Source organism: Phocoena sinus, chromosome 7 (assembly GCF_008692025.1).
Source record: "Phocoena sinus isolate mPhoSin1 chromosome 7, mPhoSin1.pri, whole genome shotgun sequence".
NCBI classification, from domain to species: Eukaryota; Metazoa; Chordata; class Mammalia; order Artiodactyla; family Phocoenidae; genus Phocoena; species Phocoena sinus.
Window position 1 is genome coordinate 96,120,953 of NC_045769.1, and position 17,674 is coordinate 96,138,626.

The following is a 17,674-nucleotide window of genomic DNA, read 5'->3' on the forward strand; positions in this document are numbered from 1 at the left end:
TGGTCTTGATAGAGGCTCAGCGCTTGCTGGTTGAAAACAATTGTAACACACAAATTCAACGGCTAGAGAAACAGTCTGAGGATGTGTGATAGGAGGTCAAGTAAGCTGGTATCCCCTGCAGGGAGGGGCGCCCCGAGGCATGGAAGGTGGTGGCATGCTCAGGATGGGGCTGGGTGGTCATTCCTAGGATCTAGAGGGTGCGCAGGAAATTAACACATCCAAGGAAGTCACGGGCGGGGAAGACCAGGAAGTAACCTGTGCGGCATGGTGAACGGGCAGCCTAGTTATGAAGCTGAGTGTTGAGGAGAAAGACGCAGTGGGACCAGGGAAAAGGCAGGTGCGGAGTGGGAACTCTCTCTGCCCTGGGACCCCAGCTTTCATCTCAGCTGTGCCTGGAGCGACCCTGAACAGGTACTGAGGGTGGAAACTCATGCACCACTGGCAACCAGTGCTTGCTCTGCTTGCACGATGTTGATGGAACCCTAGTAAAATTCTTCTGAATCCCCGGGGCTGCCCAACCTGCAGAAGATGATGTCAGGGCAGGAGCCCTGAAGAGCCATGTTTGTGTAACTTTATGGGGGGCGGGCTAGCCCTCAGGGGTACCCAGTGGTTAGGGTTAGGATCCTGGGCTCTGAATTCCACTTGTAGGAATTCACCCCAGACGTATGGGACACAGTTGGGCAAAGAAACCTACACAGGACACAGGAATCCCAGCAGTATTGTTAGAAGAGAAGCAGAAGACTTGAAACAACCTAAAGGCTGTATTTAGATGCAAAGAATCTGTTTAGATGCAAAGAATACCAAAAAATGCAACAAGTTCCAATGTGCTGACATGGAAACATCCCCAGGACATACTGAGAAAGAAAAGAAACAGGTTGAAGGCTGGTGTATAGTGTGTTTCCGTTTGCGTTGATATGTATGAACAATCACGCCTGTGTTCCTGCAAGAATATCTCTGGTACCACTGAGGAGGGGAAAAGGGTAACAGGGCCAGGAATGGTCAGGGAATTTACTTTTCAATGTATGTCCTTCTAGAATATTCTCTTTTTCCTCCTGCCTACTTTCTCTCCTCTGCATGCATGAGGAGCTCATTAATCCTATCAGGCTTTCAGAACCGGTGCTGGCGGGGGAAGGTTCCATGTCCCCCGCCGGTCACGTGGAGAATTGCAGGAGGGCCGGGCCCTGCTGGGTCCCTGAGCAGTGAGGTGGGTGCAGCTCCAGAATGTAGACCAGAGCTGCATCTGCGGGGGAGCCCTTCTGGGCTGCTTGCATTTTTCTCTTTTAAACCTCAGCTTCCTCCTCAGAAAAATGAAGACAATGATACTGATGATTTCCTATGGCTTCCGCCTCTCTCCACCTCCTTCCTGAAGGAGGTGACGCCGTTACACCGTTAAGGAAGGTAAACGGCAGGTAGGCTTCTACTCCAGTCTCCTCAAATCGGTGCTTGAGACCCCACCAGTAAGGAGAACCCGCCGTCGTTCCCCACCTCACTCGATCCTGCGATGCAGGGATGCACGTGCTTGAGCCTAAGTGGTTAGGCTCAAAGGTTAACAAACAAATCCTTCACTGCACGTAGCCAGGAAACCTAGAGCCTGGATTCGTATCAGCTGAAAACAAAAGATTCCAGAAGGGTCTCATAATTCAGAGATGATAGAAACGCACTGGATTATTTACAGATAATAGGATCCAGTTTAATCTTTTGAAAGTGACAGAGTAAGCAGTCTTTCCTATCTCACAGCCCTGGGTATGACCAAGGCAGGCGGCTCCCCGGGCAGGAAGACGTCTTCTGGCTCCTGAGATCCATGATGATCCTGAGTGTAATACACGGACGTGCTAAGGCACGGGCAGCAAAATAACTTTGGTCTAGACACCGTTACTAAGGGTGACAGCATGACTGCAGACCCGTGGCACCCTGAGTGGGAACCCTGAGTGTTCACTGGCGGCCATGGTTCTCTAGCCTGGCAGCATATGGAAACTTACTGGCTGGCCTTTGGTACTCTGTCCATCAAATTGGTAGGAAAACACACAATGATCAACGTAGTTATTGCTGATCAAAGCTGAGCGGGTGCACGGATGTTTGGAAAAGGTTAAGTGTTTTTTTTTCTTGTTTGTTAGTTTTTCTGGCTGGCTACTGCAAGCAACTTTGCCTATAATCCTTTAGGAGAAATCTGAAAACCTCTACAGCCTTTAAGTATTATAACAAAGAGAGTCATGATCCAATGGACACCAAAGCCTACTGTGTGACTGTGTGGGGGAAATCTAGATCACTGGACACCCATGATGGCTGAAGGCTCAAACTCTGGCTTCTATAACAGCCTGGTAAGAACACTGCAGAATGTCGCTCCTTACATGACATCTACAGGCAGTTAGAACCGAGGGTAGCATCTCTACACCTGTTGAGTTTGGCAGACTCTCACGAAACTTTGCTTCTTATTTATTGTGAGCCTTGTGTGGTTATGTGAAGTAGTCCAAGGGGTACAACCAGAACGAGGAGAAAGATTCTGCCGTGTTAGAATAGGAGGTGACGCGGCCAAGGAATGCGCTTCAAGTCTGACACCCAGATTTGAGGCTTGGCCTCACCAGGGGCGGGGTTTTGGGTATGCTGCCTGGTCCGGTCCTTGTCTGTAGAGAGTGATGCTAACAGACTGTGGGTGATGGAGCTGAGCTGGCAAACAGCAGGGGGCTCCCCTAACGCTCATCACCCTCCTCTTGTCCCTCTGCAGACGCGCTGCCTGCGCCCCGTATCGGGGTTTGGAGGCCCTGGAGCACTGGCAGCTGTAGAAGCAGGGGCAGCCCTGGAGAGATGGAGCGCTGCACCTTACCCTGAGCTAAGGCAGGATGGCTCTGCGAGGTCTGCAGGAGGGCAAGCGCCTCAAAGCTACGCTGCAGGGCAGATGTGCCCCACCTGCTCATTTCAATAAACTGTTGCAGGCGACCTCTCTGAGGTTCCCTTCATCAGGTGAGCTTAGCTCAATTACACGTGAACTCTTAGGCCCCAGGCACTCTTGCTTGTGGCTCACCGAGGGCCGGTCTGGCATCCTCTCAGTACTCTGTTTTAGGGGCCAGTAGGATCAGAAGTAGTGAAAATATGTCGGTGAGAATGTATACTGGGTGCAGCCACTATGAAAAACAGTATGGAGGTTACTCAAAAAATTAAGAGTTGCCATACAATCCAGCAATCCCATTCCTGGGCATATATCTGGAGAAAACACTAATTCAAAAATATATATGCACCCCAATGTTCACAGCAGCACTATTTACAATAGCCAAGACATGGAAGCAACCTAAGTGTCCATCGACAGATGAGTGGATAAAGAAATTGTGGTTGGCCGATAGATAGGTAGATATGGATACAGATATAGGAATACTACTCAGCCACGAAAAAGAATGAAATAATGCCATTTGCAACAATATGGATGGACCTAGAGGTTATCATACCAAGTGAAGTACGTCAGACAAAGACAAATACCATATGATGTCATTTATATGTGGAATTAAAATATGACACAAATGAACTTATCTATGAAACAGAAAACAGACTCACAGAAATAGAGCAGACTGCTGGTCGCCAAGGGGGAGCTGGGCGGAAGAAGGACGGATTGGGAGCTTGGGATTAGCAGATGCAGACTATTATATGTATGTATAACTGAATCACTTTGCTGTACACCAGAAACTAACACAACAATGTAAATCAACGAAGCTTCAATAAAATAAATTAAAAAAAAGAAATGGTGCAAAGAGCAGCAGGCCCTTCTTAAGGTTTGGTGAACCATCTGGAAAGCCTGAAGGTGAGAAAATTGAACAGATGGAGGCCTGAAGGTGTCCTTAGTCAGTATGACACCAGGTAAGGCAGGAGGGAGCGGGGATCTGAGTTATGATTCTGGCCCCCAGCTAGGAGACTTCATAGATGCCCCTCAAGCTCTCTCTTCCCACTTTCACATCTAAAATGGAGAAAATATCACTTGTCCTTATATAACTCCTGTCAGATTAAAAAAAAGAGGTGACTCTTAAAAAGGTACCTACAGATGTTAAAGATAATACTCCAAGGAAGACCCTTATTTGCTGCCAGGGTCCAGAGGGAAACGTTGAGTTGCCCGGATTATATATGACAATTGCCCACAAGGGCCATCCCTTTGCCCAGCTGCTTGAAGGGCCCAACTGACGCAGCAGCCCGTCATAAGCCTTTTCTCACCCCCAGGTGCCAGCCCCACTGGGTGCTCGCAGAAAGCTGGAGGTCCTCTGTTTCATTCAGCCTCAGCACCAGCTATCAGGGCAATGCCGACATGCCTTGTCTCCCTGTTTGCTTACTCGTTCATTTGTTCATTCAATAAAATACTCTTGCTAAGATGCAGAAAAGCATAAGGGTTTGGAGCTCGAACTGCTGGGGTTTGAATCTCAGCCTCTCCATCTAGCAGCTGAATGCTCTTGGCTAGCTCCGTAAATTTTCTGTGCCTCAGTTTCCTCAACTGTAAAATGGAGAATACATCAACGGCCACCTCCTGGAGCTGTCGAGGGGATTAAGTCAATTATAATGTGTAAAGTGCTCAGAAAAGTGCATGATAAATATTAACACCATGGGTTGGCTCTTCTAGGCCTTGGGGGTGACTTGGTGGAAAAAAAAAAAGGAACCAAAAACACCTGCCTTTACAGAGCTTATTTTCAGTGAGGGAGACAGAGAAACAACATAAATCAATTATATGTAATATGTTAAAGGTGATAATTGCTCTAAATAAGAATGAAGTGAGGAAAAGGAATCGGGACTGTGGGGGAAGATGGTATTCAGATAAGTCATCACTGAGAAGGTGACATTCAAGAAAAGACCCGAGGAAGTAAAGGCGTGAGCCATGCAAGTATGTGTGAAGTACATGACAGGCAGAGGCAAAGCAAGATCGGAGGCTCTGACAGCGAAGCTTCTAGCAGGTTCCAGGAGGAGCAGGGAGTTGCATGCAGCTTGATCAGTGTGTGCACGCTGGGGTCGGAGATGGGGTCTGGGAGGTCCCGGGGGTCAGAGTACCCAGAGCTTTGGGGGCCCATGCAAAGCCTTGGCTTTTCCTTGGAGTGAGACAGAAGCTACTGGAGAGTTCTGGGCAGAGGAGTGACTGAGCTGAGAACGGAAGGCAGGAGAAGAAGCAGAAGCAGAGAGACGGGAAGCCATGCAACACTGCGGGAGAGAGAGAACGGCCTCAGGCCAGACCCACATCTTTGTCCAATAAACCTCCATGAAATGCTCATGTCATAGGGTGGCTTTGAAGGTTTTCTCATGCATCCATTCAAAACTTGACAAATGATCATTAAAGCCTACGCTGGGTGCTGGAAATAAGAACGTGGATGAGACAGAGTCTCTGGGTTCAAAGACTCCATCTAGTAAGAGAGGCTGGCATTTAAAAAATGACAGAACAGTACAAAACAGATGTCCAAACAGGATGTAAAGGCCACTGAGAAGAGAGAGAGAATTATTAACTCTGGGGAAGGGAAGGAGGGTAGGGGTAGCAATCAGAGAAGGCTTCCAGGAAATAGGGACTTCTGGGCTGGGTTTTGTAGGCTAAATAGCAGTTAGTGGCTTATCATCAACATGGTGCTTTGCAGATAACTGGCGCTCAATAAAGAGCTGTTGAACTGCACTGAAGGGTTCTGGCATCGTGGGGCTTTGACAGTAGAAGTAGAAAAGAATAATATTCTAACCCAGAAGCTTTATACAACCAGAGGAGACATAAAGAGTAATTTCCAATCTGGTTAACAAGCCCACTTAGAACACAGAACATCTGTATCCCTCTCTAATAATTATTTCAACCAGTCACCAAATTTCCCTCAATTTGCTTGACTATGAAATTCTCCTAGAGTAACTATAATAAGAAAGGTTTATTAATCAACAAATTTATAAGAAAAAGTAATGTTCAGAACCAATGAACACAATGAACTGTGAAAAAGAAGTAAGGATGCTGCCTTTATAACAAAGGCTAAGCAGCAGCATGGAGAAAATGTTATTTATCAAATACCAAAAGAGCTGGAGAAGACTGGGTAGGGGGAAGAGGGAGGCTGCTCCCTAGGAGAGAAGCACCAGGTGGACGGGCTGGCTTGTGCCTCCCTCTCGGTGGCATGTGGTGGGATCTTTTCCACAAACCCCCCACCCCCAGAGTGGAGGTCTGCCCAAACCTTTGAGTTACTACGTCCATGACATATCAGGTGCAAGTAGATTTCTGCGGAAACGCACATTGTCTGGAACCAAGAAGACAGGTTCAGATACAGGTCTGGGGGCAGGATCTAAAGGAAGTAAGGTCAGGAATTTGCAAAACAAAAAAGAAAAGGGGGTGGTGGTGTAGGTTCAAGGCCATGAAACTGGGGTTTGCGCCAAGTTCAGCCAGCTACCTTATAGCTGGGAAATCCAGGGCCGAACACAGAAAAAGTGTCCAATACATTGTGACTGGATTAAACACATTTCAGTTGCCTGCTGGCGCCCGCCATTCTCAGCCTGTGCTGTCCTCAAAAGGAGTGAACTCTGTCCACGGGTGGCCCCTGGGGCTGACTCCCAGCAGTGGGTGCGAATTTACATTTCCACAAGGGCAACAGAGAAGGTGGCTGTGAAGCTGAGCTGTGGTGACTAATCTCTATGATGATCCTTACACTGCAAATCAACGAGCCAACCAGCTCACCCGGGAAAGAGTCAGACGTAAACCGCCCACATTTCAAATTCTTCTACGACTAGGCGTCTGTCGGGAGAAACAAAAAAAACGTCCACACGCATGCGAATGTTCAAGATAACACTCCACTTTTCACGACAGCTAAAAGGACGAAATGACCCAACTGCAGAAGGGATAAACAAACTGTGGTCTATCCATACAATGGAATACTATTCAGCAGTGAAAAAAGAATGAAGCACCAACACATGCTACAACGTGCATGAACCTCACAAACGTTAAGATGAGAAATCTCCAGGAAAGGAAAATCTACAAAGACAGAACACAGAGCAGTGTTCTCCTGGGGCTGGGGGAACAAGCCAAGACTGACTGCACATAGGCACAAAAGAGCCTTTTAGGGTGATGGAAATGTTATAAAACTAGATTGTGGTGGTAACTGCCCAAGTCTATCAATTTACTAAAAAAAAAAAAAATCACTGAACTGTACCCTTACATGGAGTGAATTTTAGGGTCTGTAAATTACACCTGAATGAAGCTGTTTAGAAAACTACACCTCGATTGGTTTCTGGGCTCCTGCAGCAGCAAGTAGTTAAGGCTTTCAGAGGACCTACTGTGTGCCAAGCACTGTTCTTTGTCTTAAACATGTATTCATCTACTGATTCCTCCACCAGCCCTATGGGGTAGGTAGTATTATCCCCATCGCACAGAAGAGGAAACAGCACGGAGAGATTAGAAACTTGACGGAGGTGACCGAGACAGTGGGGGCAGAGCCAGGATGTGAACTTGGCTGTCACAGTGCAGGGCCCAGCAATGAAATCATTACCCACCCAGTCCCTCTGGGTTCAGGAATGGCTGCGCAAACAGCAACCACTGATTTTTCAAAAGAGGAAACATTCCTAGGTGACTGCCAACTTTCTCCCTGTTTCTTTGCCTTTTCCTCTTCCCCTGCAAGCTGGCACCTCCACCACTCCCCCTACCCTGCCAACCAGCTTCACTGCCAGGCTCGAACATGCCCCATGGAGTTCGGGATGGGCCCCGATGAGCCGGATTTCCCAGGAGATGAAGCTGATTCCACTGAGGCTCTTGGAGCTAACTCTTTTCTCCCCTCCGTATCTCCAGAGTGCTTTTCACATAAATGACACAGCTCCTTGCAAAATAATATGAGCAGAGTCGTCTTGTAGAGTATTTGCAGGGTCTTTACAGAAAGTAGAAAATAGGGCTGAAGAGCATGTGCATGGTTTGCAGAAATCAATCTCAACATCGCCAAGAACTTGCTCTACTCTCCAGCCTGAGGCAAATACCTAAGTCTTTCCCAAGAAATGCACAAGGAGAACCTTAACAGGCCTGGACACACCCAGGTTAGGGAAGAAGAGTGCTTCTGATCTTAGATTACAAGGATTTTTCTTCTGGGCACACACTCCCGCTGCTGGAGACAGTGCCTCTTTTGGAGAGCTGATATAAAACAGCATGCAAGGCTTCCCTGGTGGCGCAGTGGTTAAGAATCCACCTGCCAATGCAGGGGACACGGGTTCGAGCCCTGGTCCGGGAAGATCCCACATGCTGCGGAGCAACTAAGCCCGTGCGCCACAACTACTGAGCCCACATGACACAACTACTGAAGCCTGCGTGCCTAGAGCCTGTGCTCCGCAACAAGAGAAACCACTGCAGTGAAAAGCCCGCGCACCACAATGAAGAGTAGCCCCTGCTCGCCGCAACTAGAGAAAGCCCGTGCACAGCAACGAAGCCCCAGTGCAGCCATAAATAAAGAAATAATACATTTATTAAAAAAATAAATAAATAAAGAGTGTGCAATCCAAATCAACATTTTTAGTACAGTAAAGGGAGAGAGGGCATTAAGCGAAGAAGCAAGTGGCTTTCCTAAAGCCAGGATTTGTTCCCATTGGTGCTGCCTAGGCTGGTAGGGTAGGTCAAGCTGCTATCAACCACTCTGTACAGAGTATATGTTGAAACCTGGGGCTTTCTCAATTGCTGTCAATTGGCTTCCTCTGGCTCCTGTTGCCTGGGGTGAGTATGATGGACAACCTTGAAAGGGTTCTGGGATAAAAGCTTCCTTATTCCCCTAGCAGATCGCATGGAGGACTCTGAAGGCAGAGATCAGCCTAATTAGGGCTGCGGTGCTCCCACAGTTTAAGAGATGGGAAGCTTATGCTCCCACCACCCCTTCGGAGCTTGAGGCTTTCCTGTTCATACCAGGAACACCGCTCTCTCCCCTCATTGCTCTTTGAAGATATTCTTTTGGCTGCAAAAATAACGAACACCCCAAGCTCTAAAACACTAGAGCCTGGGGCTAACCGTTAGAGGCAGAAGACCCAATCTGTGAACCAGTGGGGTCTTGGCTTCCTAATTTCCCTCTGGTTTGGGGGAACATTATGGCTCTGACAAAACCCTCCCCAGAGGCCTGGGATAAACTCAAAACAGGCCCCTTTATCGCTCATTTAGCAGCACTGAGAGAATGGTGAGTAAGAAATGCCCCAAACACAAGATTCCTAGAATGACTTTTCTAAAACACCAACCTGAAAGCATCACTGCCCTATTCCTGGGTTAAAACCTGTCTTTAGCCTCTTGTCCCAGAAACAAATTCTGAATTCTTCAGCTGAGCCTCAGCATCTTTTCATGATGTGTCTCCTCCTCCAACCTCTTCTCTCACATCATCTCTCTCTTCGGTCACAGCCAAGCTTCCAATAATTCACGACCATTTCTCTTTTTCACCCCCAGGCCTCTGCATTGCGACCTCTCTGTACCACGACTTTGCCTTTAGGACTCATCTCCCGCAGCGTGTTTCCAGACAGACTCTGCCTCCCCTCCCCCAACCGCACCCTGCATCTGAGTTACGTGATCCCAAAGCACCTGGGTAGTCACTATGACAGGTGTAATCAATGTCAGCGGCATCGCCTGTGAACTTGACCTTGAAGCTACCTGAGGATAGGGCCTCATCCTTTGACACCTCTTCTTGCCCAACTCCCAGCACCGTCTGCAGCCCCCTCCAGCTGACAAATATTTTCAGAGAGGATGAATGAATAAACAACAGCAGGCAAGAAAGAAATCCCTGGGGGCTTCCGTGGTGGCGCAGTGGTTGAGAGTCCGCCTGCCGATGCAGGGGACACGGGTTCGTGCCCCAGTCCGGGAAGATCCCACATGCCGCGGAGCGGCTGGGCCCGTGAGCCATGGCCGCTGAGCCTGCGCGTCCGGAGCCTGTGCTCCGCAACGGGAGAAGCCACGACAGTGAGAGGCCCGCGTACAGCAAAAAAAAAAAAAAAAAAAAAGATGCTCTCCAAATCATAAGGGCCAAGATGAGCCTCCTGGTTCTTGGCACATAGGGGAAAAAAGCACACACACTCACTCCCCTTCTCATTCATTTATTCATGTCTTCGGCTTTTGTGCACCTTCTCTGTGCCAGGCAGAGGGCTAGGCACTAGGATGTCAAGGGGAACAAGCTAGGTGTGGCCCTGAATCACAGAGTATTTGACAAGGTCTATTTGGGGAATGGGATCTTCCTGTTTGAAAGGAAACCTAGTAATAGATTCACAGAGAACAGGCCACATGAGAACTTCTAAGGACTGGCTGGGATTCAAGAATCTTAGGGAAGAAAGAAAGACAGTCTTCAAATAAATGTGATAAAGAGTCTTTTCAAGTATCATATGATATCACTTATATGTGGAATCTAAAAAAATGATACAAATGAACTTATTTACAAAACAGAAACAGACTCACGGACATAGGAAACAAACTTATGGTTACTAAAGGGGAAGGGGTGGCGAAGGGATAAATTAGGAGTTTGGGATTAACATACACACACTACTGTATATAAAATAGATAATCAACAAGGACCTCCTGTATAGCACAGGGAACTCTACTCAATATTCTATAATAACCTACATGGGAAAAGAATCTGAAAAAGAATGGATAATATATGTACATGTAAAATGAGATCATTCTGCTGTACACCTGATTGATTTAGGTTGTACACAACATTCTAAATCAACTATACTCTAATATAAAGTTTAAAAAGTCTTTTTACACCTGGTGGTGAGTCACCATTTTCCCTGAGAGGAAGCAGAGACAGGAAAGGCAGAAATTGGTTCCGTACACAGCTGCAGGGATCCTAGTAGGATCCCGGCCTCCTTGGAGGGTAGTTAAAGCTGTGATGTGTTAAATCTCACTGTCAGAGGCCACGGCCGCCCTGTCTGCACCTTCAGGAAGGGCAAGCAGCTCCTTGAGATCAAAGAAGATGGGAAGTATAGCTCTGGGACAGGTGCCAGCACCCGGGGCCACAGCAATGCTGCTGGTGCAGGCCTGGGCTCAGACCAAACCAGCGTCAAACCCTGATTCCAAGACTAAGCCCTGCGACTAAGACTCTCTGTTCCCATTATCCAGAGAACGGGGTGATGATTGCCACCTCCCAGGATTACTGGGAGGGTAAGTGAGATGATGCATTGGGACGTGTTGGCATAAAGTCTGTACGTAAAGGGCTGTTCAAGTAAGGATGATCATATTGTCATTCTTAAGTTGGATGTCATGTGAGGAGTGACTGAGATAGTGATTCAAATGCTCAGCTCTTGTGGTAAAGTCTAATACTGTAGAATATAGTATGTTACATAATAACACACAAGAATATAATACAATAATGTATAATATAGTAACATCACTAGCGTGTCTTTACTGAGCAGTATGTGTTAGCCCTCTTCTAAGCACTTCACATGTACTAGGCTCATTGAATCCTCCCATCAGCCCCATGAGGTTCTATTTTTATCCTCAGTTTGCAGGGGAGGAAACTAACACATCCAAGTCATACAACCAGAAAGTCTTGGCGGAGGGGCTGGAACCCAGGCGACTGGCTGCACTGCACTCCCTTCTTGCCACTAACAAAAATTCAGAACATCAAACCTGGCATCCTGAAGCCTCTGCCCCTGGCTCGGCCCGTCCAGCAGCTGCACTCGGTTGTCTGCTGCTCACCACGGTCTGTGGCCTCAAATCTTTCCTTTGAAACCTGCCTTGGCCCGCAGTCTGCACCTACTTCCACTTTCAACATGCCATTTCTACTTTCAGCCTTCAGAGTCCTCACCCGCTATTGTGTCAAGATCTCATGACTGCCCCAAGACGCTCTGCTTTGTCTTTTAAGAGAAGCCCCTTATTTCTGGCATCTGGTCAAGGAGTTCATATTCCCCTACCCACGGGGGTGCTCAGTCTGCCTATTTCTGGCTCTGTGTTGCTTTTGAAGCCTACGGAATGAAAGTGTTTTAAAACAACAGCAATGACACTTTTGGCCTTTACTTCTACGAGCACAAGACATACTTTCCCAACTCTGTTCGGGGCGGTGGGACCCTTGGAACCCTCCCCTCTGCTTTGGAAGTGAACTTCTGCTTTTATCTGTTCTATATACTTGGATTTCACGTGAAGTTTCATTTGAAAACGGGTCCTATTTTTAAAAACGTTTGAAAATCACAGAAGAGTCCGAACATATTTGGAATTACCAAAGAGATATTGAGCCATCTCTCTGTTCCCTCCCGACCCAAATCTTTGTAAGGCCCCTAGAACCCAGGCAGGGCACAGGTCTGATGGTGAAGGACGTTTTCATCTTAACCATCCAGTCTCTCCCTTAAGTTTCCAGTTGACCTTCCACCATCATAAAGAACATTTTTACCCTAAGGACAGACTGACTCCTTGGAGTGACCTTGACAGTTCATAATTTAGAATTTCAAGAAGCCATTCTCTAGCCTGTAGAGTCCTCCAAATCAGGAAAATAAGCACAGAAACATGGTAAACTCTTAACTGTTCATCAGAATCCTCTGGGGTAGCAGGAGATAGGACACAGCAAGGACAGATGGACTTCTGAAGAGCCTTACCTGTTTTTCGATGAAAGCGTTGATTCTCTGTAGCATCCCCTCGCACGTGAATTCATATGGCATGTACGGCTCAATCTGCAGAAACAGAACACGGTATCATGAAAGAGGAAGACACAGGACATGCAACACGTACCCAGTCCTCCACTGATTCACTCACACTCAGGTGCCAACACCTGCAGGGGTCCTTGTGAGGGGCCAAGACTATGAACTTGGAAGTCCGCAGACCTGGCTTCACAATCTCATTGTGCTCCTTATCAGCTGTGGGACCCTGAGCAAATTATCTACCACCTCTGAGCCTCAGGTCCTTCATGTGTAAAATGGTGATAAGAAAAACCCATTTCTTGGAACGTGTGGTAAAGATTACCGGGGGGCGGGGCTGGGGGGGGAAGTGCTTAGTTCAGTGTCTAACACACGGTAGGCACTCAACAGAAGGTGGAGAGTGTCAGTTGTTAGAAGGTAAGCTCCATGGGGCAGGGTCCAGGGCTGCTGGTTCATCTGCATCCCGGTGCTGTGTGGGGCGGCACACGTTGGAACCAGCAAACATCTGGTGAATGAATGCATGCTCCCTGCCCTGAGAAAGGCACACGATGAGTGTTTTCAGGACCCGTGACAGTGACAAAAGCTTTGTTTTGCATTAGTAGGTGAGCACATTCCCAAAGAACTCATGGTGCAAAAACAGAGTGATGAAGTGTCCCAGAGAGTTCAGCTAGAGGGTCCCAGGAAGCTAGAAGGTCAAAGCCAACTTCTGCTCATGCTGGGCTTTTAAGGTCAGCTCTGACTCCAGCAAGCCGAGACTGAGGAGGGCAAAGATGCGGAAGACGTTCCAGGGGGGAGCATTAGTGGGAGATTAGACATGAAAGAAGGACAGCAGGAGGACAGAACTAGGATCATGGAAACTGGTGAGACAGGCTAGGAAGAGGTTCACTGGATTTCCACAAAAGACTTGTGGTTTCTACTCTAAGGAGCCTAGCCTTTACTTGAGGGTAGCAAGCAACGTAGAAGGTGCTTCAATGGGGTAGGGGAAGCAATCTGATCAATACTGTGACACCTGATGGAAGGGGAAGAAATGCGGGTTGGAGCTCTGCAGTGCCTGTGCCGACACTGTGAGGCCTGCGTCTTCAGGAGCAGCCGGCTGGCATTATTAATCTGAAATGGAAATTTCACTTGGGAGAATATGGCCAGCAATCCAGTTTGTTACAGCTTCAGAAAGCCCAGTAGCACTTATCAGCACATTCGCCACCTCCCTCTTAAGTCTACACTCGCCTATCTCAAATCTACAGGGTGGAGACCTGGACAAAACATCCGTGAGTTGAGGCCTGCTGAAAATGGGACAATTGACAGAGAAGACACCCTTCTGGGGGCAGCCAAGTAGCTGTCCTCAAGGCAGCTTCTCCCGTTTTCTGTGTGTGTTGATTCACACGTTACATTTGAAATCTTCTTCAACCGTGATTACTAATTTCATAACACGTCTTCGAATGCACAATTAGATGACACATCACACAGGCTGTACACCTCAGCCATCCCTGCCCACACCCATCCAGAGAGAGCCGAAAGAGGCTGAGCCATAAGTACTGTACTATCAGGGGAGGACTACTCTGCACGAGCTGAGGTCCTTTTGTTCCTGGACAGTTTATCTCAGAAGAGCTCAAAATGCTTTAACGGACTCACGTCTTTCAAGCTTGCATCTTCTCACCTCAAGCTTTTGCACTTGCTGTGCCTTCTCTAACCCAACCACAGTCCTTTCCACCAAATGTAGACTTTTTCTTTTAAAGAATGTTTATTTAATCACCTTGTGAGCGATTCCAGAAGCTTTCTCGAACTGTCTAGAGATATGCCTCTTCCCATGTTTGTGGGAAAAGATATGAACGAATAAGAACAACAACTAAAAATGTACAATAGAGGACTTCCATATTGGGCTCATCTGGGGATAAGTAGGATTTCTAGAGTGAGGTAAATAAACATCGGTGGGCCATCTGTCATGCGACCGACAGATCCAGTTATATGGTGGGAAGCATACTGGATGCTCAAGGGTCATTCCTACAACGTATTCTAAAGGGTATCCATTAGAAATGAATGTGCATTAATTCAAAGGGCTTACGCAATAAACACAGAAAAATGGCTCTTCCTGTGTCCTACCAACCAAACCCAGTTTAACCAAAGGGGATGTGACTCATTAACTGCTTTGTGGCCAGTTCACTGTTTTAAAAGATAAGAAGCTAATTTTCCTATAAAGGAAAAGCAAAAAAAAAAAAAAGAAAGAACGAACTTGTATTCTTAAGCCACCTCTGCCATGAGTTCCACTAGCCCTGCTGTGTACAGAAGCAGGGCCCTCTGTGTGGGGAAAGCTCCCCAGAGCCCCGGCTTTAGGAATACTGAGCACTGGCTAGCCTCTGATGTCAGATCTGCTGCACAGACTGTGCGTGTGCGTGTGCGTGTGCGTGTGCGTGTGCGTGACAGTTTTCTGTAGAACTTCGGGAACAAGTCAAGGCCTTTTGGGGGATGAATGAAAGGGAATGTTGAAACCACACCAGTCACTGAGAATACCAAGTGGGGTCGGTTATGGAGAAGCAGGGGGGAATGTGCTTGGTCATCTTGCTGGTGGACAAAGGACTGTTACTCATATGGCCATAGGAAGGATGCCTGCAGGCTGCACCATGCAGTCCCTGCTGGCCTTGGAAACGTTCCCTACCCCCCATCTTTTCCTCCGTTTTCTCCTCTTCACCTCCCTTCCAGTGGGATTTCCTGTCTCTAGTATTACTCAGCGTTCTAAGTCAGAGTACGACTTCTACAGGGAACTGCTCTCTGATATCAGTTAACCTCTGCATGGTCCCACCTGACAGGTGGCTTGGCATCATTCAATGATAGATGGTCTTAGAAGGTACCAGAAGTTCAGGGGTTGAGCCTTATCTCCTCTATCTACTAAGCACAGAATTTTAAGTCAGACATTTCCTGGAATTTCTCTTGATGATTTCAAATGTAAAATAGGTCATGTCATTCCCCTGCTCAAAACTACCCATCATACTCAGAATAAAATCCAGAATCCCTCTTGTGGCCTATTTAGAGGCCCTACACACTCTGGCTCCTGCAGACCCTTTTATGGTCTCCATTATTTCTGATGGGAAGCTGGTGGTCTTTCATACTGCTATTCCCCTGAATGTAATAAAATTTTCTCTGGCTGCTTTCAAGATTATTTTCCTCATCTTTCGTTTTTAGCAGTTCAGCTATGATGTATCTAAGTGTGTTTTTCTCCATATTTATCCTGCTTGGCCTTCACTGAGCTCCCACAATCTGCAGGTTGATGTTATTAATTTTAGAAAATTCTTAGCCATTATCTCTTCACAAATATTTCTTCTGGCCATTCTCTCCTCTGAGGTTCTAATTACACATAAATTAGGCTGCTTGAATATTGTTCCAGAGATCTCATATGCTCTTTTTTATCTTGTTCTTTTTCCTCTAATTTCAATAATTTCTATTGAAAAGTCTTTAAAGTTCACTGATTATTTTCCTCTGCTGTGTATAATCTGCTGATCAGCCCATTGAAAGAGTTAATTTCTGATACCGTACTTCTCAGTTCTAGCATTTTTTCATTTGGCTTTTAAAAAAGTTCCCATCTCTCTGCTGAAATACCCCATCTATTCACATATGTTGTCCACCTTTTTCATCAAAGCTTTTTTTTTAAAAAAAATTAATTAATTAATTAATTTGGCTGCATGGGGTCTTAGTTGTAGCAGGCAGGTTCCTAAGTTGTGGCATGTGAACTCTTAGTTGTGGCATGCACGTGGGATCTAGTTCCCTGACCAGGGATCGAACCCTGGTCCCCTGTATTGGGAGCACGGAGTCTTAGCCACTGGACCACCAGGAAAGTCCCCAACAAACCTTTTAATACATTTATCTCAGCATTTAAAATTTGCTGTATGGTAATTCCAACATCTGAGCCATCTCTGAGTCTGGTTTTATTGATGGTGGTGTCCTCTCTTAATGATGGGTCATGTTTTCTTGCTTTTTTGAGTGTCATGAAATTTAAAATCTTGTAATTAAATATGAGAAAGCTTGGCACCAAATTTCTGACCTATTTATAACAAGCATAAGGACTATAATGTTAATAGGCTTTGTATTAATCTAATTCCTTACTTTCTCTCTCACTCTCGTCTTTCCCTTTACTTCATTTAATGCTGTTTTTCTTTTTAATTTTTTTCTTAATAAACTAGTCAAAAATACTAGTTTCAATCCAGGTTCTACTACTTACTAGTTGTGCAATTTTATGTAAATTACTTAATTTCTTTAAACCTTAATTTTCTTATCTGCAGAAGGATTAAATGAGACAAGGCTCATAAAGATGTACAGAGAGAGATTCTGGAGGTATAAAAAGAGCTTCTTCCTACATATGACCTACTATTACAATTACTTTTTATTCCCCCTTAAGTGGCCTTAAATGGTTTTAGGGAAAGCGTTGGTCAGGGTTTTAAAAAGGGGAGCAGTAGATGTTCCATGAAGTGAACAGAGCCTCATGCAGAAGTGGATAGAACTCGGCACCCACTTAGTGCTTTACATGGCAGGCATTCCCACGAGATTTTTATCTGACAAAAGGGATCTATTATCTAAAAAGTTTTGGACTCTATGATCCAAGATTTTCTGCCTCTACGTGAGCTTTCAAATTACTCCTCTTCAAAAGCATGCACACTTAACTAAGTGTTGTGGGTTGAACTCTGTCCCCCACCCACAAAAGATATGTTGAAGTCCTAACCCCCAGTACCTGTGAATGGGACCCTATTTGGAAATACGGTCTTCACAGATGGAATCAAGGTAAGAAGAGGTCATAGTGATTTAGGGTGGGCCCTAATCCAACATGACTGATGTCTCCATGAGAAGTGGAGAAAACAGACAGAAAGACACACACACACACACACACACACACACACACACACACACACACAGAGAACACCATATGACAGCAGAGACAGAGATCAAAGTGTTGCAGCTGCAACCCAAGGAATACCTGGGGCCACCAGAAGGTGGAAGAGGTGAGGAAGGACGCTCCATGAGAGGCGTCAGAGGGAGCATGGCCCTGCCGACATCTTAATTTCAGATGCCGACATCTTAATTTTAATTGCAGCCTCCAGAACTGTAAGAGAATAAATTTCTGTTGTTTCAACCACCACTTTGTGGTTCTTTGTTA

General features: G+C 46.4%; 1 protein-coding gene across 6 annotated transcripts in view; it reads right to left on the bottom strand.

Moving 5' to 3' along the window:
• The window catches only part of MGAT5 (alpha-1,6-mannosylglycoprotein 6-beta-N-acetylglucosaminyltransferase), a 370,484-nt gene that overhangs the window by 13,092 nt on the left and 339,718 nt on the right, over nucleotides 1-17,674 (bottom strand). For all 6 annotated transcript variants that reach the window (XR_004350852.1, XM_032638674.1, XM_032638675.1 and 3 more), the window contains one exon: nucleotides 12,499-12,573. Coding sequence is in view for 5 of the 6 variants with exons in the window: in XM_032638674.1 (XP_032494565.1) it covers nucleotides 12,499-12,573 (75 nt within the window). In the remaining variant the exon portion in view is untranslated. The remainder of the gene's footprint in view (nucleotides 1-12,498; nucleotides 12,574-17,674) is intronic.